The sequence below is a fragment of the Mytilus californianus genome, unplaced genomic scaffold, assembly GCF_021869535.1.
Source record: "Mytilus californianus isolate M0D057914Y unplaced genomic scaffold, xbMytCali1.0.p SCAF_3, whole genome shotgun sequence".
Lineage (NCBI taxonomy): Eukaryota > Metazoa > Mollusca > Bivalvia > Mytilida > Mytilidae > Mytilus > Mytilus californianus.
Genome location: NW_026262679.1, coordinates 53277503 through 53304939, shown reverse-complemented (window position 1 = coordinate 53304939; position 27437 = coordinate 53277503). Strand labels below are relative to the sequence as shown.

Sequence of the window (27437 nt, the reverse complement as noted above, 5' to 3'; positions counted from 1 at the left end):
CCTTTTTTTTTATCTTTTGTTAATTCTGCAATTCAAATCCTCAGAGTGACGCTTAAGCGATTGATTTTGTTTTTGTTCATTTTGGAAATCGTTGATTGTGATGAACATAATTACTTCGGAAATTATTTGTGAATCCATATTACCGTTTTGCTAAAAAAAAAAAAAAAAGAAGAAAAAAAAAACAGGACACCAGAAGATGAGAAGGTGGTATAAATTTGAATAAGGCCTGGCAATCTTCGAGTTGCGAAAATGAGGTCCATATCGATAAAAAGTAACAATCTGACTATGCTGTTCGGTGTGAGCCAATGCTCCGTGTTGAAGACCATACTTTGACCTATAATGGTTTACTTTTATAAATTTTTACTTGGATGGAGAGTTGTCTCATTGGCACTCATACCACATCTTCTTATATCTATGTTCTTGTTTTATGATTACTCTCTCTGACTTTACTATAACACTTTATCCTGCAATCAGCCAACTATTGTACAAATAACAGGTACACAGATAATTTTTTGCTCTATTTGAACATGTACAGATGAAATCTCCTGTTACCCCGCTTCCATGTTGAGCAATCGGTAATGTGGATATTTCTTTTTGGGTAACAGTTTCATTTTGAGGTCCTCTTCGCGGTCCGCGTTTAAATTTTCGATTTCTTTGAAAAATCAGAGACAATGATTTGGATTGAATAACTAAAGCTTCAAGTGCCGGGTGTAAATTGCAGGATGAAAACAATATATGTACATTGTCGGAAATATAAAATGTATTTGTACTCCCTATAAAACCGGCGAGCTTCGCTTTTCGTCCTGTTTTTAAAGCTCGTACAAATAAATTTTATATTTTCGGACAATGTATATATATATATATTGTATATGATAGTAATCTCAGGTTTATTCTTGTAACATTTTCGCCACTGTTTTGTTAATACTGAACTGTGTTATATTTTGCGTGTTTTGCTTGACCCACATTGGTGAAAGTAATGTAATTTGCAAATAAAGTTATATTATACAAATAAAGAAAATAAATTTGCGTATAGTTGACTAATTGCAGGATAAATATTTTTTAATTTTAATATAAAAATAAGGAGATTTGATATGATTGCCAATAAGATAACTATCCATCAGAGTTACAGGCAATCGTATGGCTTTTAACATGTTCAACAATGTGTAAAACCCATACCGTATAGTCGGCTACAAAAGGCCCCGACATGAAAAATGTGAAACAATTCAAACACTAACAGCCTAATTCATAACAAAACAATTTCCGAAAAAAAAACCAAATATGATAGACATGGACCAACGACAACAAGTGAACTACAGGATTCTGACTTGGGACAGGCACATAAAGAATGTGGAGGGGTTAAACATGTTTGTAATCGGCTCAATCCTCCTCTAACCTTGGGCAGTGGTGTAGCAGTACAAAATAAGAACAAACTGTAAAAATCAGTTACAACTGGCTTTACCCAAAGGATCGATACGAAGCACAAAAACAACCAACATAAAAACAATAGTCACAAAGCACCGAAACCAGAATATTCGCAGTTACTGGAAGCGAGTTCATTGCCAATTGCAGCTAATAAATAAATCATGTTCTCCCATATTAAAGTATCAATCAGTATATACACATCCAACGGATTTTGTGTAAAGAATTAAGTCATAAACAGTGAGAAAAATTCATCTGAAAGAAATGAAACATATATAAATTAAAACAATGCTTTACTTTACTTAACTTTTTCCAAAAGAAATCTTCATTTTTTTACAGAAAAAGATAAACAAACAAAAAGAGACCTTAAAATGAAGTGTTATTATGGCGTATCATCTTTCCGTAGATTTAGCATATACGCAAGTGAGTGCTTTAATAAATTTAGCACAATAATACCGCTTCATAAATTATCTCTGTACCATGGATTTTAGTTTATGAGAATAAAGATATATAAATTATGCGCACACTAATTTAAGTTCCTGGTTCCCATTGAAGAAATATGAAACTAAAACTCCGCCTTTTGTTATTTGATCAATTATGAACATTTAAATACACGTTTAAAACCATTCTATTGTTGAAAGGACATGGGTACAATCACCTGGAGCGGTTATTTAAACACATGTGTGATTCATTATAAAATCGTGACTATATACTAGTACTGTGTACATTTTTACCTGGCGATTTTTATATTAAGGAAACAGCTTGTGCATTGATTATCTGAGGATATGTAAATATAGATCAGCTCAAAACAACAAAAACATGGCGTCTCGATCACGATTAGATCGTAGTGAAGTTAGTTTGTGTGTGAAATATTTTTTATTTTTCTTCAATTTTATTATTTTGGTAAGTAAACAATATATTAAGCCAATGTTTAACATGGGGGTTAGTATTTGGGTCAAAATAGACAGGTCAATATAGAAAATCGTGCCTAGCTTTGATCTTGTTTATCCTTGTATAATCATTTGGAAGTGCTCGTGTGTATGAATAATGGTGTTTTATATTGATTATGTGCTTTATATTGTTTTTGTGTATTTTGTTTATTTTCTTCGAACTACGAAATATTTGTTTATATCTTGTTCATAATCAAGAAATGTTAGATTTAAGCAATCAATCACACGTGTAACATATTTTCATTTACATGGAAACATGTATATGAATAAATACACGTACAATTTAGATCGGCTGCTGGGTTGAGTCAGTTCAATTTCAATATGAAGTATATTTGGGTACACGACCAAAATCCTGAACTGATATGTAGACTCCTTTTCAATCTTGATCGTTATAAAACTTTGCAATCTTGATCCTAGTTCAATTTAAACAAAACATAAAAATGTAGTGATGGGGACATGCATCTGTGTGAAAACTAAATGTTAATTGATATGAAACGTAACTCAAAGAATTATATTTTCTTTTATGATCTGCACCATTAGGTTTTATTAAAACCATTGCGCATTTTTCGTTTATGTTTAAGATTTTAATTCATTAAAAAAAAAATTAAATCTGGATGATATATTTTAAGATGGATTGTGTACAAGCCCTATATTATAATTATGTACATATAAGCAGATACGTCTTTTAAACGTTCAACATCTTCAAAATAGGAATTCTACATGAATAGAGATTGACTTTTAAAAATTTACTCCAGAAATGACTAAGCAATGTGGATTTCCCAGAAGTTGAGTTTCAATCAAATCTCTGGAATCAGAATATAACATTACATGCTTTGGCCAAATTAACATGATTATTAAGAAAATGACTAATGAACTAATGTCTTTCTAAAATTCTTTAATGAACATGCTGAAAAAAAAACGATAAATCGAGTAAGACAGTACTTTTTTCGTTATTGACAAATACCTAATCAATTAAAGGACTTGATCATCGTATTAACTTGATAGATATTTATATCATTACGAAAGAGGATGATACAATGTATACTTCATGTTTTTATCACATTGTCTCATAATATTTTCTCCAGTAAATTATACCGAAGTGGCTATCAAAAATCGATTTAAACATTGTAAACAAAGTCACACCCAACCTACGTCCAGGAAGTGCAGAATTATAGGTACGGTTTGTGTGATTTTGTAGTAAGCATACTTATACACAGTGATGAAATGCATATATTAATCTTTATTGCAAAACTACACCCATAAGGGTCCAGCAACAACAAATAAAATATATACAGAAAAAAATACAGAAAAAAACCAAATGACATGAAACACAAGTGTAAGAATTAAGCTTAATACATAATCATCATGAACCTGTCTGACATGGGTCTATCGTCCTCAGTTCTACTATGAAAGTATTATATTCACTTTACTTCCATAGTTCTACAGACTGTTTAACAAATGACTCCAATAATCAAATCAAATCAAATCAAATCATTTTATTGGTGTAAAATCCAAATATTGGATTGTTACCAAGACAAACATGACAATCATTACAAACATACAATATTTGAATTTAAACAACATTCATATTCTATAAGACTATATTTAGATGTTTTCAATATGAAAAACAAGTTCAGGGTGGAGCTTAGAGTGCATACTACCACATCTTATTATAATTTATAAAATAGATCGAGATTTTGAAATGATGGCACCTTATCTCTTAGATGAACAAAAAAATCTGGGTGTATACTGTCGATTATTAACTAAATCACGACTGCATCTTTAAGCTCCAATATTAGCAGTGACTTCGGTCCAGTAATAATCTTTCCGAAAACAGACACTTGATCGACTGTTTTAAACAGGTGATAGGGGACGATATTCGATATCTATACAGTGAATTACCTTGTAAATTAGTAATATGTTGTAAAAACCTAGGAAATTAATACTTTTCACACACCGAACCCATGCAGATATTGTTACAATATAAATAGCTTTTATTCAAAATACATCAAGCTTTTTTTCAAAATACATCAAGTCAGCTTTTGAAGAATGTTTTGTAGTATTTATATTCATGTTCATCAACAACAATTAAGAATTGGGTGGAAATATGTGAATAACTCTGGCGGAAAGGAAATAGGTATTTCTGAATATATATATTTGAGTATTTTGATTCTGGGTTGCGCCTTCTCTCCCCTCTTCCGTAACATTAACCTCGGGTTGCTTCGGTGATGAAAGAAGTTTAAATATATGGTTCAAAAATTTCCGTCAACATAATCCAGAGAAAACATGATTTATAATTTAAAATTAATACAGGTCATAAAACTTCTTTTGTATCTCTCTATAAGGAATAGTTATTGTATGTTGTATCTCTCTATAAGGAATAGTTATTGTATGTTTATTTTACCTGGGACTTGTTAAAAGATGCAATGATAGTGTTATCAGTGAGAATCTCAAATTTCCTTTTAAGAAAAACTGCGTGAATACCTTTATCATGTATTAAGTCGACAAATAAATTTCACCCCTTCAATATTAAAGACATAAATATTAATAAACACCCCCATGAAATCTTAATAGAAAATTAAAATCAGCTTAAAATTTTCAGATGTTGTCCTTTAACATAGTGAATCGGTTGATTGACAAATTGCATTTTTTGAAAATTTAGGAAATAAAAGATATTTGATTAATACCTCATTAAATGGTAAAAGAAATGATGCAGTGTAAAAGTTTACAGTTAAAATATGGAATGATGTGTCCCTTCCTGTAGTAAATTGGTCGCTGGCATTGCATCTCTTTAATATGAAGGACAGAAATAGTAATAAATACCTCATGAAATCTTAATAGAAATAGTTGTGTTTAAAAGTTTAAGACGTAAACACGGAGAATGTTGTTGTCACTTCCGTAAATTAGTTGCTGACATTGCCTATCTTCAATGTTAAATAAAGAACAGAAATAATGATAAATTCCTCGTGAAATATAAATAGAAATAATGAAGTATAAAATTAACATGTAAACATAGAGAATGTTGTTGTCCCTTCCCGTAGTGAATCGGTTGATTAACAATCACGTATTTTGTTGAATAATGCATTCGTCTTAATGATGGAATACGATGTTACATATATATATATAATTTATTAGTTTTTAGAAGTAAAACAGTGTATTTAACTAGTTATTTTTCCAACGTTAATCAACTCCAACCTATTCCTTTTGTCTACAAAAATCAACTTTTCGTGACGTCCAATTTAAGAAATCGTATAATGATGATAAAATAAAATTTTTAAAAAATGCGCAGCTCCATATATATTACAATATTGAAATTGTTTATCCTCGTGAAGAAATTGTGAATATAGTGACTTTCATCAATAATGTCTGAGAGCTATTTTTTGCACCTGCAACTGATGTTAAAGTTTTTCTGTATACCATGACATCCTTGAAACAAAACCGCAATGGTGGTCTCGTGGCAGCGTGCTTGCATCGACGGTGCGGGAGGTCATGAATTCGATTCGCAGCCGGGTCATATAAAAACGACTTGAAGCTTGGCATTTTTTGCTTCTCCGCTAAGCACGCGGCATTTAGGAGTAAAAATATAGACTGGCCGGCCGGAGTCCGAATACTATGTCCGGATAGGGTGAAATGTCTTCTTGTAAACTGTAATCGTGTGAATTAGCACGTGAAAAACCCGGCTGAGCGTGTAAGGCTCATATTCATATCATATTATCATGTTCTTGTTATGAATATTCATTTAATTTGTCATTCCAAGTTGGACAGCCATCATTCAATCAATCAATCAATCCCCCAAACAATGTCAGAAACTTCAGCTGTGCACAACTACTCAAATGCGTAGAATGAAAAATTACCCTTTCCCGATATTGTACAAACTAAACAAGACTGGGTGCAATTTGACTATTTTCATTGATTGTAAATGTAAGATCTTAAATGTTTATCGTCCTTATTTAGCAATACCCTTGATATACAATGTTAATCAGACCTACAAATTGTTGTTAATGCATTTTACATGGTGTATATTATGATTGTTTTTAAAGGCACCCGAACAAACTTCACGATTAAAGTTTTGTTTGAAAGATCATTCGAAATAGTTTCAAAAGAAATATAGTTGGAGTTTGGAATATTCCCATTATTCATGTTCAAGTTTCAAACTCAAAATGGGCCTATAAGCTGTCAAAAGCGCAGTTTATAGCCCTCTACAAGCGGTATGCTTGGACTCAGAATTATTTATATATGTTGGTATGCTCGAGACGGTATTTCTCTATCTACACTTAGACGGCGACTTTTTTCGATTTTTGTTCATTCCAATGTTTTGATCATTGTAAATAAAAGTTTTCCCGAATGTGAATATTTATGTTAGAAGCAATAAAAGATTATAGCTTATTTTACTTTTATATCGTATCTACAGTATTTGTATTTACACCAAAACGTCTAACCCAATGTTTTTATCGTAAATAAAAGTTTTCTCGAATGTGAAGATTTATGTTAGAAGCAAGCTTATTTTACTTTGATATGGTATCTTCAGTATTTGTATTTACACCAAGACGTTAAATGAAATTGGCTACCCTGCATTTATCATGCTTTTCAATAACATAAGATCAAATCGCTGAAAGACCCCCTTCCTAAATTATTGAAAACTATCATTCTGCATTGACAATACTATCTTGGTGTAAATAAGATACATCCATTCGGGCTAACGCCCTCAAGGTGTATCTAACACTTTTTTTTAAATACGAAGAGCCATATATGCTTTGCTTTTTGCGAGGACGTGTTTAGCAATAAAAGTTACCATTTATTGATATCGTATATCTAAAATGTTTGTAGTTTTTTTTATACCAAGAACCATGGTGTGATCCAGGTTTTCTTTGAAAAATGATTCGTTTCTAATTATTTGTGTCGTATCTGCAATATTGATATAAAGAAGTGTAAACAAGCATTGTCTTGTTGCGAAGATATGTTAAGCATTATAATTACTTTTAATTGACATAACTACATTTTTATTCTTTCAGATATTAAGTTTTACAGCTGTAGGCGTAGGAATTTGGATTTTAGTTATTAAAGAGAAAAAAGTGACCAGCTTTTTAGACGTTTTATTAGACTTATCATTTTGGTTAGTGATATTTGGAGGAATATTTGGTATCATCAGCTTTTTTGGTTGTTTCGGTCCTCTCAGAGAAAATATAACTTTTCTTAAAATTGTAAGTATAATTAAGTGATTCTTTTGTTATTTTTCTAACGACGTACATATAAAAAGAACACAATACATTTTATGAAACTAGTAATTTGAACTTCATGCAATAATCAATCTTTTCAAAAATATACTACAACATTAAAAATGAGTTATAAATAAACTGACGCTAAATACCCCCAAACTAGATAAATCAGACTACTAGGATCGTCCGTTTATCTGTAATGGATATATAAAAAAGACAGCCACATCCGGTCGAAATTAGAAAGTTAAATCCGATGCCTCATATAGCTTTTGCATGTTAGAGAATCCTTGCAATGGATGTATGTTTCAAATGAATTTCATTTCCTTTCCAACAAATTTTCCATATTTTAGGAAGAAGAAGTTAGCAATATCCTTTAACTTTACGTTCCGCTATATAGATGATGTTCTCTCACTAAATAATACAAAATTTGGTGACTATGTTGAACGAATCTATCCCATCGAACTAGAGATAAAGGATACTACAGATACAGTTAAGTCTGCCTCATATCTTGACTTACATCTAGAAATTGACAATGAGGGTCGGTTGAAAACAAAACTTTACGACAAAAGAGATGATTTCAGCTTCCCAATTGTGAACTCCATAGAATTCCATTTCTATGTAGTAACATTCCAGCAGCGCCTGCATATGGAGTATATATCTCCCAATTGATACGATATTCCCGGGCTTGTATTTCCTATCATGATTTCCTTGATAGAGGATTGCTGTTCACAAGGAAGCTATTAAACCAAGAGTTCCAAATGGTGAAGCTAGTTGAAATCATCCCTTCGTAAATTTTACGGACGCCATCACGAGTTGGTTGACCGTTATGGAATAACCGTTTCACAGATGATATCGGATATGTTCCTTATGTCGTAACTTCAATACCCTTCCCTTTTCACGAATGTGACCTACCGAATTAGACTATTTACCGGATTTGTAATAACATAAGCAACACGACGGGTGCCACATGTGGAGCAGTATCTGCTTACCCTCTAGAGCACCTGAGATCACCTACAGTTTTTGGTGGGGTTCGTGTTGCTTAGTCTTTAGTTTTCTATGTTGTGTCATCTGTACTATTATTTGTCTGTTTGTCTTTTTATTTTTGGGCATGGCGGTGTCAGTTTTTTTTTCGATCTATGAGTTTGACTGTCCCACTGGTATCTTTCGTCCCTCATTTACTAAACAATTGCGCTAGAAATTTGTCGTCCATCTCGGTCGATCCCCTTTACAAAACATACCTAGATAATGCATTGTTAATTTGTTCGCGTCAAGAATGCGCATTAAGCATATGCCACTTTTAATCCAACAGCAACCATTCAATCGCCAAAAGGAAAAGTGACTATTATTGCTTCCATTCTTTAACACCTTTTAATCCATTTTTTACATTTTTTTGTAAATTTCGAAAAACCTGGATGAGGATAACATAGCTATCGTGGAAGAAAAGAAACTTGATAAAAATTCAGATATATTGTAATTCGGGTGCTCCGCTCACCAGAATCTTCAATTTTGGGAATAGTTCGTTATAAAGTACTTTGCCTTCTATGACAACCGTTTTGTTTATGATACTCAAATCCGGTCACATAAATCAAGAGAGGATATTTTGTAAGGTATACTTTTTAAGATAAACCGCTTATTTTTACGCTACGCTATGAATAAAGTATAGTAGTCTGCCGAGAACAAGCTTTTAAGAAAGGAACAACATTCCATATCAAAACAATGATAATTTTAATAAAAGATGTAAGATACTTTGCAACTTTTTCAGTGTTTTGAAACAGGTTTGACTACAATCGTAGCCTTCTTTTATCCTGTTAAATTTTCATTAAGATCGGTCAACTAGAATTAAAAGTTATCGCTAATTAGTGCCTACTGACTTAAGACTACGGCGACAAGACGACAAAAAGAAAATGACAAGACAACGAAAAGATGATCTTAATTTTGTTGTTTTATAAAAATGATAGCATTTGTATTATTCACCATCCCCCCAATCGAGTGATCTGGAATCAGTGATTATTAAATGCTAAATGTACACGAACACCAGATAATCATGATTATATCAGATCGGATATGTTAATGAGATCAATTTCGTGTGTTTTGTGACCTAATAAAAACAAAATCTTTTGATGAGGCAGTTACACAAGACAGTATTGGTTCATTTTCTAAATTGAATGATAATTTGTGAGTCATACATTGCATTCTAACGCCCATTTTAGGTAATGATATCGAAATATTACAATTAAGTTTCGAAAATTTTTACAGATCGGTAGACACATCGATGGTTGTATTGTTAAATTAGCAATGATTGGAACTCGTTCAATTCCCCAAGTACTGTTTTCTCATATAATTTTTATGCTCTTCAATATATCTTTACCTTATCCTCTAATCGCACAGGCACTTGTCTCAGAATTTTTTCCCCTATATACCTTGATATAACATTAAGGTATATAGGAAACAAATTTTCTGAGACAAGTGCCTGTGTCTAATCGTTATGCTGTGTTGAAATCCCATTTCGATATACATCCCAGGGGTATATGGGGTATTGAAATATGATTACAAGAACTTCTCTTGTCCCGAATTGGGACCCTGGATGAGGGATATCTTTTTGGCTGTGCGGAATGCATATACATTAAATATATTTTTTTAATTAGAATCCGTACTTTTGATTGTCGACAACAATCCTAATGAAATGCAACATTCGTGATGGAAGGTGTAACAACGTAACAACAATGCACACGAAATCAATTAAACGAAAATTTTTACATAACACGTTATTTCATCATGTTCATGGTTGTAGCACACAGGCACTTGTCTCAGAATTTTGTTCCCCTATATACCTTAATATAACATTAAGGTATATAGGGGAAAAAATTCTGCGACAAGTGCCTGTGTTGTAGCATATTAAAAATGTTATTATGAAAATTGAAATGCTTTTTGTAATTTTATAGGGAGTAAAAGCGTTGATTGTGCACACATTTTTAGTATGGAACGCTTCCAACGCTTATATAACTTTTTAGAACTTTCCCCGAGTTAACATGTATCATCTTTCAATGTATTGGTTCTATTAACACCATAACAATAGAAGATAGGGCGAAACCGTCTTACATTAATTTTTTTTACGAGAAACAATATATTTTAAGAAAAGATGATGATACCGACCTTAAAATATTTGTAAGTATTTATGAAATGGTTTTCATTTATTAAAAATTTAGCAGCGAGAAAAAAAAATTGGAACAAGTAGGTGTAAAATTACTTAACAATTAAAATAAAATGAAATAAAAAACAGGATTTTTATTTTGTTTTGAATTTATGTTACGTGATATGTCTCATGATAGACATTGTTTTTATTTACAACATTATAAAAAGAAGAAAGTGTGAGAAATACCGTCTAAAATTTATTTTTCACGAGAAACAATATATTTACAGATAAGATGCTGGCTGATAACTTTAAATTATTAACGTCATTGTTTTCATTAAATGAAAATTTCGCCCAAAAAAATACCAACAACACTTGTGTAAGAAGGTAGTACGTGTAAATTACTTAACAATTTGAATTGAGTGTAATAAACAGGATATATTATTTTTATGAGGATATATGTTACATGATAAGCATTGTTGCAATAAGGAAGGGAAATGTCAAATTTTATGAACAATTGAATACAAGTTATTTTTAAGATTTTGGCATGAAATAATAATTACATACCTCACCTTTATTTTATAATTTGGTAGATCATAAAATATATATTGTATATATATATTCAAAGTGTTTTTGTTGTATAGATTGATTTAGTGTTGTTTGTTTAATGTAAACATGGTAAAGGAGCAAATACATGCATGTTCAGGACGACAACAAATTAACAATAAATCAAATACTGTAAATTCAGAAATTATTGCGTACATTTATTATTGCGATTTTGCAAGAATGGACAAAAATGTGAGTTTAATTAATGCGATGTCGAAAAATTCTGCATACAGAACTATGTTTCAGTTAACAGAATGCGAGTTCTTATTATTGCGATACTCACTCAGTCGCATTATTCGCATTAATAAAAACCTCGCAATAATTTCTGAATTTAAAGTACTAGTAGTACTAGTAGTTGGTCGGTTCTGAAAGCGGTTGACTTGCATGAAGGTTTAAAATGTCTCCTTGCAACATGGGACCTATTGACTACTTAATGAGCTGAAGCAAGGTTTTTTTTAGAGTGTAAAGATCAAGACACTCTCCTTACACGAAGCATCGGAATAAACGTCCCCATTCTGACTGGACGTGACAGGGTATTTAAACATCCCACACAGCCACACGGACCCTCTCTATTGCACGGGCTTTACTGACCATGTTTCTATGCTCTAGTCAACCTTTGATGTCTAGAGTATAGAAAATTGTTACAATAATGTTTACCCTAAAAATAAAAGAACGTTAGTATGTTGGACAATAGGGATTATAAATGTTGTTGGGTTTAAAAATGTGTCGTTTGGTTACTGCCGCATTGCCGTGTACACTATATCTTCTTATATTGAAATTTGACGGCGAACTTGTTGAAATAAAACGGAGTTTAAATTAGTTTAGCATGTTTTAGTCATGCTATGTAACCTGTTTACAATTAAGATTGGATTTAATATAAAAAAGAAGATGTGGTATGATTGCTAATGAGACACCTCTCCACAAGAGACCAAATGACACAGAAATTAACAACTAAAGGTCACCGTACCGCCTTCAACAATGAGCAAAGCCCATACCGCACAGTCAGCTATAAAAGGCCCCGAAACAATTATTGTTTTAAGTTTAAGCTTGTTTGAACTTGGATTATTACCGTAAATGAAAAATGACCAGAACAGATTTTGAAGTTGAACTAGTTTTGTCGCAACCAATACCAAAAAATATTTCATTTGTTCCTAGATTTTAGAAAACGGCTGTACGCTTTTTATACGACCGCAAAAATTAAAAATTTTTTGGTCGTATATTGGTATGACGTTGGCGTCGTCGTCGTCGTCGTTGTCGTCGTTGTCGTCGTCGTCGTCGTCGTCGTCGTCGTCCGGCGTCGTCCGGCGTCGTCCGAAGACACATTGGTTTTCGCACTCTAACTTTAGTTTAAGTGAATGGATCTCCATGAAATTTCACCATAAGGTTCAATACCACAAAAGGAAGGTTGGGATTGATTTTGGGGGTTATGGTACCAACAGTTAAGGAATTAGGGGCCAAAAAGGGGCCAAAAATAAGCATTTTTGTAACTTTCAGACAATAACTTGTGTGTAAGTGTATGGATCTCTCTGACATTGTACCACAAGGTTCCATATCACAAAGGGAAGGCTGTAATTGATTTTGGGGGTAATTGCCTCAAAATTTTAGGAATTAGGGGCCAAAAAAGGGGCAAAAAACAAGCATTTTTCTAGTTTCATGACAATAACTTGTGTGTAAGTGTTTGGATATTTCTGAAATTGTACTACAAGGTTCCATATCACAAAGGGAAAGCTGGAATTGAGTTTGGGGGTAATTGCCCGAAACGTTTAGGAATTGGGGGCCAAAAAGGGGCCAAAAATAAGCATTTTTCTAGTTTCCAGACAATAACTTGTGTTCAAGTGTATGGATCTCTCTGAAATTGTACTGCAAGGTACCATACCACAAAGGGAAGGCTGGGATTGAGTTTGGGGGTGATGAATCATAAGGGGGTTCAAAAAATTTGGGGGGGGGATTTTTTTTTTTTCCTTTTTTTTCTTTTTTTCCTTTTTTTTTCTTTTAAAATTTTCCATTTTAAGTTGGTTATTTCTGATTTATACTTAAAAGCAAATAATAATGATATGGTAGGAGATACACACCAAACAGGATGTGTAAATTATTATATAATAAGTATTGTGCAATAGCAAGAAATTTTCAATTGCACAGTATTGCACAATAGCAAGAAATCTTCAATTGCACAGTATTGCGCAATAGCAAGAAATCTTCAATTTAACAGTATTGCGCAATAGCAAGAAATATCCAATAGCACAATATTGCGCAATAGCAAGAAATTGTCAATTGTACAGTATTGCGCAATAGCAAGAAATATTCAATTGCACAGTATTGTGCAAAAGAAGATACTTTGTATAAATTGCTTATTTCTTGATCAATTTCAATGGGGTTTTATTCTTGAATTCTTGGGGTTCTTTAATATGCTGAATCTAACCGTGTATTAAGTTTTTGGATTTTGGGCCCCGTTTTTAAATTGGTCCACATTGAGGTCCAAAGGGTCCAAAATTAAACTTTGTTTGATTTCATCAAAAATTGAATTATTGGGGTTCTTTGATATGCCGAATCTAACTGTGTATTTAGATTTTTAATTTTGGGTCCCGTTTTTTAAATTTGTCTACATTAAGGTCCAAAGGGTCCAAAATTAAACTTAGTTTGATTTTAACAAAAATTGAATTCTTAGGGTTCTTTGATATGCTGAATCTAAACATGTGTTTAGATTTTTGATTATGGGCCCAGTTTTCAAGTTGGTCCAAGTTGGGGTCCAAAATTAAACTTTGTTTGATTTCAACAAAAATTGAATATATGGGGTTCTTTGATATGCTGAATCTAAACATGTATTTAGATTTTAGATTTTTGGCCCAGTTTTCAAGTTGGTCCAAATTGGGGTCCAAAATTAAACTTTGTTTGATTTCAACAAAAATTGAATATATGGGGTTCTTTGATATGCTGAATCTTACCATGTATTTAGATTTTTTATTTGTGGGCCCGCTATCAAATTGGTTCATATTGAGGTCAAAAGGGTCCAAAATTAAACTTTGTTTGATTTCATCAAAAATTGAATTATTGGGGTTCTTTGATATGCCAAATCTAACCGTGTATTTAGATTTTTAATTTTGGGTCCTGTTTTTTAAATTGGTCTACATTAATGTCCAAAGGGTCCAAAATTAAACTTAGTTTGATTTTAGCAAAAATTGAATTTTTGGGGTTCTTTGATAGGCTGAATCTAAACATGTGTTTAGATTTTTGATTATGGGACCAGTTTTCAAGTTGGTCCAAGTTGGGGTCCAAAATTAAACTTTGTTTGATTTCAACAAAAATTGAATATATGGGGTTCTTTGATATGCTGAATCTAAACATGTATTTAGATTTTAGATTTTTGGCCCAGTTTTCAAGATGGTCCAAATTGGGGTCCAAAATTAAACTTTGTTTGATTTCAACAAAAATTGAATATATGGGGTTCTTTAATATGCTGAATCTTACCATGTATTTAGATTTTTTATTTGTGGGCCCGCTATCAAATTGGTTCATATTGAGGTCCAAAGGGTCCAAAATTAAACTTTGTTTGATTTCATCAAAAATTGAATTATTGGGGTTCTTTGATATGCCAAATCTAACTGTGTTTTTAGATTTTTAATTTAGGGTCCCGTTTTTTAAATTTGTCTACATTAAGGTCCAAAGGGTCCAAAATTAAACTTAGTTTGATTTTAACAAAAATTGAATTCTTCGGGTACTTTGATATGCTGAATCTAAACATGTGTTTAGATTTTTGATTATGGGACCAGTTTTCAAGTTTGTCCAAGTTGGGGTCCAAAATTAAACTTTGTTTGATTTCAACAAAAATTGAATATATGGGGTTCTTTGATATGCTGAATCTAACCATGTATTTTGATTTTGGACATTGGACCATAATAGGTAAATTAAAAAAATTGAAGTTCTTAGACCACATTCTTTCCGTGTCAGAAACCTATGCTGTGTCAAATATTTAATCACAATCCAAATTCAGAGCTGTATCAAGCTTGAATTTTGTGTCCATACTTGCCCCAACTGTTCAGGGTTCGACCTCTGCGGTCGTATCAAGCTGCGCCCAGCGAAGCATTTTATTACAAATCCATTCCTAAAATTGTTGATACACATCAATGTGTCCGTTTCAGAATTTAGATTTGGTTTGAGTTTATGTCGCTTCCTCGACGAACATTAACGTAACATTTTGTTACAGTTTGTTAGTAGGGCAACTACTAATGGTAGGTCAACTATGCTTGATTGGAAGCTGTATTAGGATTGACACGTCTCATTTACATGGAGATTATTTGACACGGCCCCTCAGAAATGCTTCATTGACTTTGAAACTTTTGCATAGTTTACATGTTAAAGTGTTGCCTTTTATATTAAAATATTTGCATTATATTATCAAAATTACATACAGGCGAAGTATATCTATGTATCAACAGTTATACTTAACTAGCAGAATTTAGATTATGGTAAAAAAAAAAATTTCGCTCGATCTTGAAACTCCAGAATCTCTTCCTTATGTCAAGGATAACCAAGTTTTTTCATAACGGCCAAATGACATCACGCAAAATATCGTACTTTTGTCGTTTCTATAACTACTCTGTAAATAAATAAAATGTCGCCTTAAGAGATATAATTTCATGCTTTTCAAGCTTCGGTTTAAGCATTCATGTTGATAGTTAATACGGGCGGTTCAAAACGCTATGTGCTTTTATCCTTTACAACCTGGACAATACCTCCTCTACATGACTGTACTTTGTAAATTCGCTCTAAGTCAATCAGGATTAGCATTTGCATGATAATTTATTTACTATTTTATGGATTCATTATAAGCTATAAGATTTTGTAACACATTATAAAACATGGAAATAAAACCAAAAAGTTTATATACGCCTGAGGGAGATGCAATCTATAATGTCCTTTGTTTGGGTGAAAATAAAGATTAACATCTACATAATAAATCACATTTATTTACATAGTTAATCAAATTTGATTACGTAATCAATCATATTTCTTTTATAAATTAATCAAAGGCTGTTCAAAAATACTGATTCCTGATGATTCCCATGGGAATTGACAGTCCACCAGCAGTGGCATTGACCCGACGCATAGGCAGTTGTCCATAGGCACTTGTCTCAGAATGTTTTCCCCTATATACCTTAATATAACACAGGCACTTGTCTCTGAATTTTCCCCCCTATATACGTTATATTAAGGTATATAGGAAAAAAATTTCTGAGACAAGTGCCTGTGCAGTTGTCTCTAAAAAAATATCTTTATACTTTAATTTAACAAACAGGCAGTTGTCTCTGATTTTTTTACCTATATACCTTAATATAGCACACAGGCAGTTGTCTCTGAAAATACTTTACACCCATCGAAACATGAATTTCAATTATGGATGATGTAAGAATTTGAATTAAAAAGATTACAAAAATGTAACTCATCATACACGTTGTATAAACTATTATTAATAAACCAACTTGATTATTCCAGTATCATTGGTGTATTACGGGAGGAATTCTAATAGAACTTCTGTTCGTCATATTTGTATTCCTGTTTTATTTCCAACCGGATGTGCTCAAAGACTTGAAAATTTATCCCGAAAATATGTTTAAAGATGGCATCCAGTTATATCCGGATGCAGATGAAGATGTTAATGACTTTATAGAATTAGTTCAGCAAGATTTAGTAAGTTTTTTCAGACTTGTTTGATGATGTTGTAAATGTTATTATAAGGAATGGTAAATGTGAAACATTTTAAAATGATTCAACTTAATTTGAGGAATAGAAGACTCATGTCAGTTATCATTTTTATATCTTAACATCTTATTTTTATATTTTAACTGTAATGCACAGACATAAATGCAACGAAATAATAACACACACAAACTCGTAAATTATATATCAGTTTAAACTTTCTCTGATGTGGATCCTATTTTCACAATGATAATACTGCTTTATAAAGTCACAGACAACTGGACATATTAAAAAATTAAGGATTAAGATTGTTTCGTGTATTTGTATATTGGAACAACTTGTGCCAATATTAATACTCTCTTCTGACATTCTTTGAAAATTTTATTTTAATCAGAATGTTTATCAGAATTACAATGAACGGAGACATCTTCAACTTCATAACAATTTCTACAAACAAGCGTCTTCCATTGAAATATTTTCATATTTGTCCAGTGCCAATGTTTAAAGGGTAACAATGGACAAGTAAAAGTCATAAGCCGAAAATAACAGACAACAACCATGGATAAAAAGAAAAAAAAACGACAAAAAGACAAACAACAGTCCCTAAAAACACTTCACAGAAACACAGGCACTTGTCTCTGAAAATTTCTTTTCCTATATACCTTAATATAACACGTGTTATATTCAGGTATATAGGGAAAAAAATGCAGAGACAAGTGCCTGTGCACAGAAACCTAAAGATTGAGTAACACCAACTCCAACAAAAACAACAGGGTTGAACTCTGAATGGTCTTAAGGATGTAGTCGGGTGAAATTTAAAAGATCTGGAATTCAAAATTGATACTATAAATCAGAAGAACATTTGTTAAGGAACAAAATAAGCTAAAAATATTGATAGGTTATGAAACTCCCTTTAGAAATATATGATTGAAAAAAAAATGGCGGGAAAAGACTGACTCGGACTTTTACCTTATATTTAGGTCTCAAATCGTATGAAAAGAAATCTAGAATCTGCTTAGAATTTGGCAATGACCTTTTATTAGCTATTGAAGTCTTCTATGTAAAGAAAAGTGGGTGATATGGGGCAAATTATTTTACCCTGTATCTTAGGAAAAACCCAAGGAGTCCGAACATCTGACAAAAATTCCTAAATCTGAAATGACTACATCCTTAAGTTATGATTATTGATACCATAAGAATAATTCTTCTATTTAAGTTCATCATGGCTGTGTTAAAGTTTAAGATATATTGAAGATAATTAAATTAACTTGCATGGTGTTTGTTTGGTCACTTTAAAATGCGACACATGATGAGATCTCAACTTAATGTATGTGTGTCAACGTGTTTGCATGTTTGTTTTGAAAAGCTTCATGTCGTAACGACTTCTTAACAAATATGTTTACCCTTTCAGATTGGATGTTGTGGATTCAGTAATGACGATGAAGGATACAAACAATGGGGACAAAACATGTACTTTAATTGTTCTGTGTCTGATGATATGAAAGATCTTAATAAACTAGCATGTGCTGTGCCAGAATCATGTTGTAAATACAAGGACGTAAGTGCAGTTATTAAATATTTTATGTCTGGGAATGTATCCCACTTGTTTCTACTAATACGACCTATTATTAATGAAGTTAGTCATTAGAATACGTAATTTCATCAGAACATCACATCTTCGAATAACAATAGATTGTTTTTGCAGGTCAAATATATTGATATTTTTTTCTTGTTTCCTTTAACCCTCGTATTAAGACCGTGCTACTATCTGAGTACTAAAAAACGCTATTTATCAATGAATAAATTTTGATCTTTAAAAAAAAAACCAGTTTTTTTCATATGCAGACAAATCAAAGACATCTTTTTTTAAAAGGGTTACAGTACGAATGATGTATACAGAGCTATTTTGTTTTTTATAGGGTGAAATTAAAAATTTACTCTGTGGAGCAGGCGTACTTAACAAATCGGTAAGTATTCATTATATATTTCCATGTCTCAAAAGGTGTTTTTATAATTTATTTATAGCTTGCTTTTTACTAAGTAGTTTTAAATATTTGCGAGGTGTCACTATTAAAGTGAACAAACAAACTGACAGGAAATTACTATATGTAGGTTTAACCCTTATTTAATTATTTAGAATACTTGTGTTTTCTTTAAAAAATCTACAGTATAGAAACAGCCATTGTTTAGTATTCATAGAGAAAAGAAAGTACGACATGCTCACATTGCAGAGAGTTCAGATATCATGAAAAAGGAAAGATTACCTGTAATTGTGGATAGGGACTACACACAGAAACGTTAAAACGAATTGAAAATAAACCAACAATCTAGCAGCATAGAAGAAATTGATTCAAACTGTCTTCAATGCTACGATTTCTAAGAAAATAGAACAGCTCATACAAAAACAAGAGAACTTAAGATAGCAAAAAAAACAAACAATAGAGTCTTACAAACCATTGCAAACTTGATTATAACAATTTGAGGAATAGTTTGGCATAACAATGTCACTAAAAAGGAATCAAATTCTCCCACAAATCACAGAACTCCTCCCACAATAAACATCTCAATTTAAATAGAGACAAGACGAAAGAACACATAATTAGCCATGACTGTGAAGGTTATAGTTTCTTCTTGGCTCTCAGTGCATCCATATTCGTTACTTTGAGCAAGGCAATTAGGACATCAACGGGTTGTGAAGGACCGTAAACACGAGGAGACATGATCAGAAATAGTTCTACCCATTTTGAAAATTTTAAAATAGTTGTCACTGTGTAATCATTGGAAGGATTTTATTTGTTTGTTTTGAAATGAACAATATTTGAAATGTTCGTCTGCTATCTACTGACATTTGATTTCTTATAAAACAGAATTGTCACAAAGCATTTTGTAGTTGCAACGCAGTATATCTGCAAGATTGCTTATGGTTACGAGAAACCTTCCTGTATAAATTCATTGCTTTGAGCGAGCTGTAAAAAGAAAGACCAAAGACACACGAACATACAAAAGAATAAAAACAAGAATTATTAAGGTCCTAATAGTTATTAAGAAAAGGAAGGTGAACCACTGAACCAATGACAACAAAGGATATTTTTAACCTTCTGGGACAACTTATATCACTCCCGATTTTTAATTGAAATTTAGGATTGCCCCAGCCTAATTTTTATTATTGTCTGTGTAAACTATTTTTGTCTAGGTCTTTTATTGACCTATGGAATCTACCATTATGATTTTGTTCTTTGAAATCCTTTCACCTTTGAATCCTTTAATTCTGTGCATAAATAGACAATGATAAATATGAAACAAGAAAATCATTATAGTTATATCATTTAGAATAAGTAAATCTTGTAAATCGATCTCGTTTTTTATAGCCATCAGAAGTAAGCAATCAGATATATACAAGAGGATGTTTAAAAGGCATTGGAGACATAATTGCACAGAACTCATTAGTGTTTGGTATAATTATTGCTGTAGTCTTAGTTGTACAGGTATGTTAAGAATTATAACATGTAAACAGAGATGTTCTCGAACCTAACATTTTTTGAGAGAAAGCTAAACCTAGTGCCATATATGTCCTGTCTTTCATTTCAAGGGTATAACAATAGTATACATGGAGGGACAAAGAAAATATTTATAAACATATATATATATATTTTTAGGGATATTATCTAGAATCCAATTTTTTAAAGAATTTTATACTATATGTAGCTAATTTGAGCAACTGTGTTCTTGACTTTAATGTTCTGACCTTGAAAACAGAAGAATCAATCACTAGTATAAGTTTTTTTGGAAAACAACAAGTGCACCTCATGTAAACACCAAGAGACCACAAATTCCTCTTAATATTTCTATAATTTCAGTCAGATTGAGCAGTTGAGACCTATTGACCTATTTTAAATAAAATTTTAGGATTTTCCATATTCCCTTTATCTTCCATATTTATAAATTTCATCTTGAACCAACAGTAGAAACTCCTGATATCACACAGAAACCAATTTGTTCCAAATAATTCCTAATTTTAATATCAACGACCTTGAACTTTGAGCTTTTTGACTCCAATCTCCTTCACAATATCTTTCAGTTGCATAAATATCGTTTTAATTTGAGAAAGGAAAACTTATCCTCCGGAAATCCTTTGTTTCAGACGGAGAAAGAAACGTCTATATGTTGCCGATTTTTTTCTGGGAGCATAAATAAAATGTTATTATTGGTGTCATCTTAGCTAGATCGTCTAGCTTTTGGTCTGAACCATACTTGATGAATGATATTCACAGAAGCATGTGGCATCAACATTGAATTGGTTTAAAACGTTTACAAGTAAATACATCTGTAGGATATATCTGTATTCTGCTAAACAATAGCTTAAAATCACATGTAAATTACACAAAGTGGATTATTAGGCTAAAGAATGTTTTTTGATCCTTTTCTTTTTAAGGTTTGTCCTGTACCTTTTGTAAAAATCTCGTTTTTTTGCACGTTGTAAAACATACATAAAGAATTTAGTGCAGTCATTTTTTTCACACTGAAAAATTTGTGAAAAAACCACTCATGCGCTGAAATGAAGTTTCTCAATCTGTGGTTCAATTTTAAAACGTACAGATGATTTTTGATATTACTACATCTTAGCCTGAAATATACATACACGAAAATGAAAGAAAATAAGACTCAATTTTAAAGTGAGTTTAGCATTCGTCATATATTTACTCTGACTGTTGAATGCAACTGCAACATGTATATTAAAAAACAGGATTTTAAAATGCATAAATGTATATGGTTAGTATTATTTAAATGCATAATTTTGTATAAATGTATACAATAATTGCTTGATATTTCTATTTTTTACAGATGACAACTATTTATTTTGCAAAGAATTTGATATTCCAAATCAAACAACAGATTAGAAAATGGAAATACAACCACAACAGATAGATAAATATTAGTTATTTGTGTACATGTGCCTCAAAGTTCTTTCAAAACACTGCATATTTTTTAATCAATGAAGACTAAAAAATAGTTTGATAGTCCAATTGTTTGCTTACGTTTTTTTTCATTTTGAAGGATAAAACTCTCACATCAAGTATCATTTATAAATTACACACATGACTTAAAGTTTATTGAATAATGATTTGTAAAATTGAAAACACTTGTTCCCTATTTCACATTTTCTAAAGTGCCTTTAGTCCTTTGAAAGGAAGAATGTTGAGTCAGAATCAATAAGTCATTTATATATCATCTTCCTTTAATATCATTTGTTTTATTCTCATAGTTAACTTTAACTGTTATAGCGAAGTATTTTTAAACACCATCCTCACATCTGTGTTGTACTACCTGATTCACTAGTGTTCGAAGTTCCCTGTTTACTTGCTTGGTTTCAACAGATTTGATTGTAGGATCTTTTATTTTTATTTCAAAATCTTAAAGTAGTATTTGTAAAAGAAATGTAGTTTTTCTATACCAATTGAAAGAGTTTTGTTTATCTATCATAGCAAGATTGGCTTCTGTTCTTGCCGACTGAAAATATATTGTTGATTGTTAATTGAATCCACAATACCAACAAACCAAAGATACAGTATTTATTCTTAATACTTTTTCAAGTGGTGACCTTAAATTGTTCTGTTTAGCTTTCTACAATCTAATGCAAGAAGAAATAATCTTTTATTAAATCAACGGATTCTTCTTGTTGAACAGTCCTCCTCAAGAAATTAAGGTGTTATCCCTTTGTAGTAGAAAAGAAACGAAGTCTAGATATCATAAACAGAATGTGTAAGGAGATCCTGTTTGAATCGATTTAAGACAATATTTTAGTGCATAATTTATGAAATGTTATTGCTTATAGTTTTCAAATATATCATGTGATGAATCCTGGTTTCTCCAGGTAATTGAAATATTTAGATGTATATTGAATGTGATTATGTTATAAATTAGTCCCTGTCCTTCCATTATGAATCATTGTGGGTGTTTTTCTTGTTTCCATCAATATTTAAGAATGCATATAATTTGTTTCACCTGTTGAATGTAAAACATGTTTTCACAATTGTTATGGCAATATGTATGCAATTATTATACCTGTTGCCAAGAGTATAATGCGGGGTGTGTTTTGTCATTTGGTGTAGTTTTGATATACCCTCCCCACCCGATTTGGGTTTGACCTTCGGTTTGAATCTAATCACACGAGTACCATTATAATAAATGTTAAGAGGACTATTGTAATTTTATTTTGAAGAAGGTTATCTTTCTACATTCAAAATTAAAGTGCAGGCATTCTAAGAAGTGGGGATTTTGTGTGGATCTCCTCGCTTGAAATTAGGTTCAAATAACAAACTACAGTCTAAGTTCAAAAGTGTTTCACCTATCGGAAATATCCCTATTATTTCATTTAAAAACACATTTTTAATATAAATTCTATAGAAGATATATCTTTTCCAAATTGATTTTTTTTTCATCAAATAAAAAAATGTCTGCAGTTTCTTGCAATGATAATGAAATATATCTATGATTTATATTTTTAGGGAAATCTCTATTTAAAGACAAAAGTGAATTTCTGCACGAAAAAATCATATGGCTATATTGGAAAAAATGACAGTTAATTTCAATATTTGTATACAAATTAGCAGTGACGTATCATAAAATTGTTTCTTAATAAAATTTAAAAAACCTGTACACATTTGTGAGTTTAACATTAGACTTTCTTCAAAATCGGACCTCAAATAAGTTGTAATAAGTAAAATAACAAAAATACTGAACTCCAAGGAAAATTCAAAACGGAAAGTCCCTTATCAAAATCAAAAGCTCAACCACATCAAACGAATGGAAAACAACTGCCATATTCCTGACTTCGTACATGTAGAAAATGGTGGATTAAACCTGGTTTTATAGCTAGCTAAACCTCTCACTTGCATGACAGTCGCATAAAATTCCATTATATTGACAACAATGTGTGAACAAAACAAACAGACAAAATAGGTAAAAATGTCAAAAATAGGGGTACAACAGTCAACATTGTGTCATAATCTTAATCACTATAAAAACAAACAAATATGTCAACGAAGAAAAACAAAATAGCATATAGCCAAAGCACATAAGCAAAATTGAAAGACAAGATTACAAAAAGTGACCATAGCACAATAACACACTGTTTTTAAAAAAATATGTTTTTATATGATGAAATAGGGGAATTTTGGATAAGTGAAACACTTTTGACCTGAAGACTTTATGTTGTATATGTACGAGATGATTTTAAAAGCGTAGTCCAAATCCATTTCATATATAAGAAAGCACTAGATTACCTTTAATTTTATTATAAGTGTTTTTACACTTGGTAAAGGCAAACACGTTTTATATACACGTATATACAATGTAATTCACAACTGAGTTGGACAATCACAATGTTAATTTTTCTTCGTTTTCGTAATTGCTATTTACAAGTCCGATACTATATCAAAATAATTTGTGTATTTTCGTTAGGATGTATGTAATTAAATATATATTTACAGCCTTGTACAATCACAATGTAATTCATGAAAACTTTTTTCTGCTTATTTTATTGTACAGAAGGGGCAGCTATATTGTTTAATTCAAATGAATGTATAATTATTTACTCTTCTTTAGACATAATGAACTGACTTTCGGAACAGGAAGATCAATACAAATGTGCCCATAAAATATATGAAAGCTTAAATTCCTACATTTAAGTGAATATTTTTTTAAAGAATAAACATTTTGGAAATTAGAATTATCGCTTTTGTGTGAATGATCGAGTTTAAAAACTATTGACTAAATTCTGTTTGAAAATATTTAATGCTTCCCTTTGCAAACACAGCATGGAAAAGGCAAAGCACAATTTTAAACAAATGTAATGTTAATCATGATCTATGAACAGGAATTATGTAACAATGCACTGTGTATTTCTAAGAACAAAGTTATAACTTAACCAAGAGAGAATACTTGCGATATGTAAGATAAGATTCATACTGACACTTTTACTTTTACTTTTCGCGGAGCAGAATATTTTAATGTACTACAGTAAGCAAATGGAATTTGCAAATTCACAAAAATAAATACCAACCTGAAAACATAGAAGATACAATTTTATTTCAAAGATGATATGATCTTTGTTCATACAAAAAAAGTTATGAGAGAACATGTGTGAAAAATGAAATGTTTTATTAAGTGACAATAACTATTTTTATATAATATATCACTGAATTATTTAACGTACTAATTGAAAGAGTATTTTTATATTTATTCAGTTTTTTATAAAAATAATAATCATGTGCTTATGAAACACAGAAAAACCTTTTTTTTTTAAATTTTAGTAGTATTTAATACTATAAATAAATAACTAATTGAATGTACAAGTATTCTATTGAAAATATAGGGTCATAAGTAATAAATCATGTTTCTATATGACTCAAGTTCTCTTATTGGCTAAGGGCCCTTAGAAAGTTGTCTCGTAAACATATTAACCTCGAGCGATATATCAAATGGTAAATTTGACTTTCCAACACTTGACAAACAGCTGAATTAAGTTAAGCAATATGAAGAAAGCTTTTATTGGTGGTAGAATGAACACAATATGATAAAACGATTTCAGTTTTGAGGCTTCAAGGTTTTAACCATAGATATTTATTTTAACATAGGCATATTACCAGGGTAAATATACTATTATTGGGTTAATATCATAAATTGCATAGATAGCCATACTCTACGTTATAAAAGTTTACAATGATTCAAATAACGAGAAACAATAAAAAATGGCTAGTAGTTACAATAAAAAAAATCTAAATTGGATCAGATTAAATGAATATTGGCCATATAAACCCAAATGATTCAAATAACGAGAGACAATAAAAAATGGCTAGTAGTTACAATAAAAAAAATCTAAATTGGATCAGATTAAATGAATATTGGCCATATAAACCACCTCCCGATCTTTCATTTGTTGCTAATATACGAAAATAAAGGAGTAGACAATACCATAAAATTTAGGTAGTTGTGTTACCTTTTCAATTATGAATTTATTTCACTTGTATATCATTGTTTACTAGATATACAGCAACAATTATAATTTTTGTTAAAGACTGAATTGCAAAACTTTTGAAACGTCAAAGGCAATGAAGATAAGATCTTAAAATTCATATTATTTAATAGATTGAATTTTTAGACTTTATATATATTGGTTTAATGCATTAGAGGTAACTCCATTATATTTGCTTTAAGATTGTGTATATAACACTGAAAAGAAGCATAATCTAAACTTTAGATATAATTATATTAGGTAGATCACTTCAGATTGAAATGACTGCAGTGATAGCAGAAATGAATGCATTTTATAAAGATCTGTACTTGCTAGTAAGGTTGTATATTATGACTGTAACTATTTTTATACATTTATGTGAAACAAGTATTGTGCAATGGTATTTTAAACTTGTTACAATCAGATGTTATGTTCTTTCATGATAACATTTGTAACTGTTACTTATATGATTTATAATAAAATTTTAAGGATTTCTCAGTCTTTTACATTTCCATATCCCACAAGATTATACAGGGGGTTTGAAGCCTTAGTATTGAATCTATTATTTTTTTTCAGTTCATTTATAATATTGGATCAATCATGTTAACTCCCCTGACTGAAAAAACTTTAAAAGATTTTTATGTGAAAATTCCTGTGAAATTTTCTCTTTATGAGTACACATGATTAAGAGGAACTTTCTCGCTTGCATGCACAAAGTCAGGAATATGACCGTTGTTGTTCACTAGCTCCCTTGGTTGATAACGTTCGATTTTGTCTGATTTTATGGACTTCCCCTTTTTGAATTTGACTCTAAGTCGGTATTTTTGTTATACCTTTTGTCCGACACTTTTCTGTGCCAGATCGCGAAAACAACGGTACAGATCTCTGTCAATATCGACCTTACTTAAATTCAATTACATACCTAACAAAATATTATGCTATCAAGTATTTCTTACTAGCTTTACTTTCACTTCAATTCCATGCTTGTGGAAATTAAGCATCGATCAAAACTAACTGTATTCATTCTAATTTCTATGGAATGAATTGTACAGCATCTCAGATTTTTTTCGTACTTTTTCGTGTTGGTGGAATTTTTTCAATATTATCATTTTTGTTGAAATACAAATTCAATCGATCTTTTTTCGTTTATATTCGCCCGTACATCTGATATGTCTGTACCATATCAGGAATAGGGCAGTTGTATTCACGTGTTCCATTGATTGATAACGTTTGGTTTTATCAGTTTTTATGGAGTTTCCCTTTTGAATTTGCTTTGGAGTTTTTATATACTTTCTTACACTAAACACATACTGTCTTTGACCTTGAGTGAGGTGAGATATTTGCACATTATCCTCAATTTGACTTGCAAGTGCAGAACAATAATTCCGTTTCTGTGCATTTCATTTCCA

General features: G+C 31.2%; 1 protein-coding gene across 1 annotated transcript; it reads left to right on the top strand.

Annotated features, from left to right (window-relative positions):
* The first annotated feature begins 1992 nt into the window (after window positions 1–1992).
* LOC127734877 (tetraspanin-33-like) lies at window positions 1993–26521 on the top strand. Its single transcript, XM_052244927.1, has 7 exons — window positions 1993–2322; window positions 7382–7570; window positions 16812–17006; window positions 18427–18573; window positions 18935–18982; window positions 20384–20500; window positions 21858–26521. Exons 1-7 carry the CDS (start codon window positions 2239–2241, stop codon window positions 21939–21941), a joined length of 864 nt encoding a protein of 287 aa, XP_052100887.1. The 5' UTR covers window positions 1993–2238; the 3' UTR covers window positions 21942–26521.
* Window positions 26522–27437: the final 916 nt, after the last annotated feature.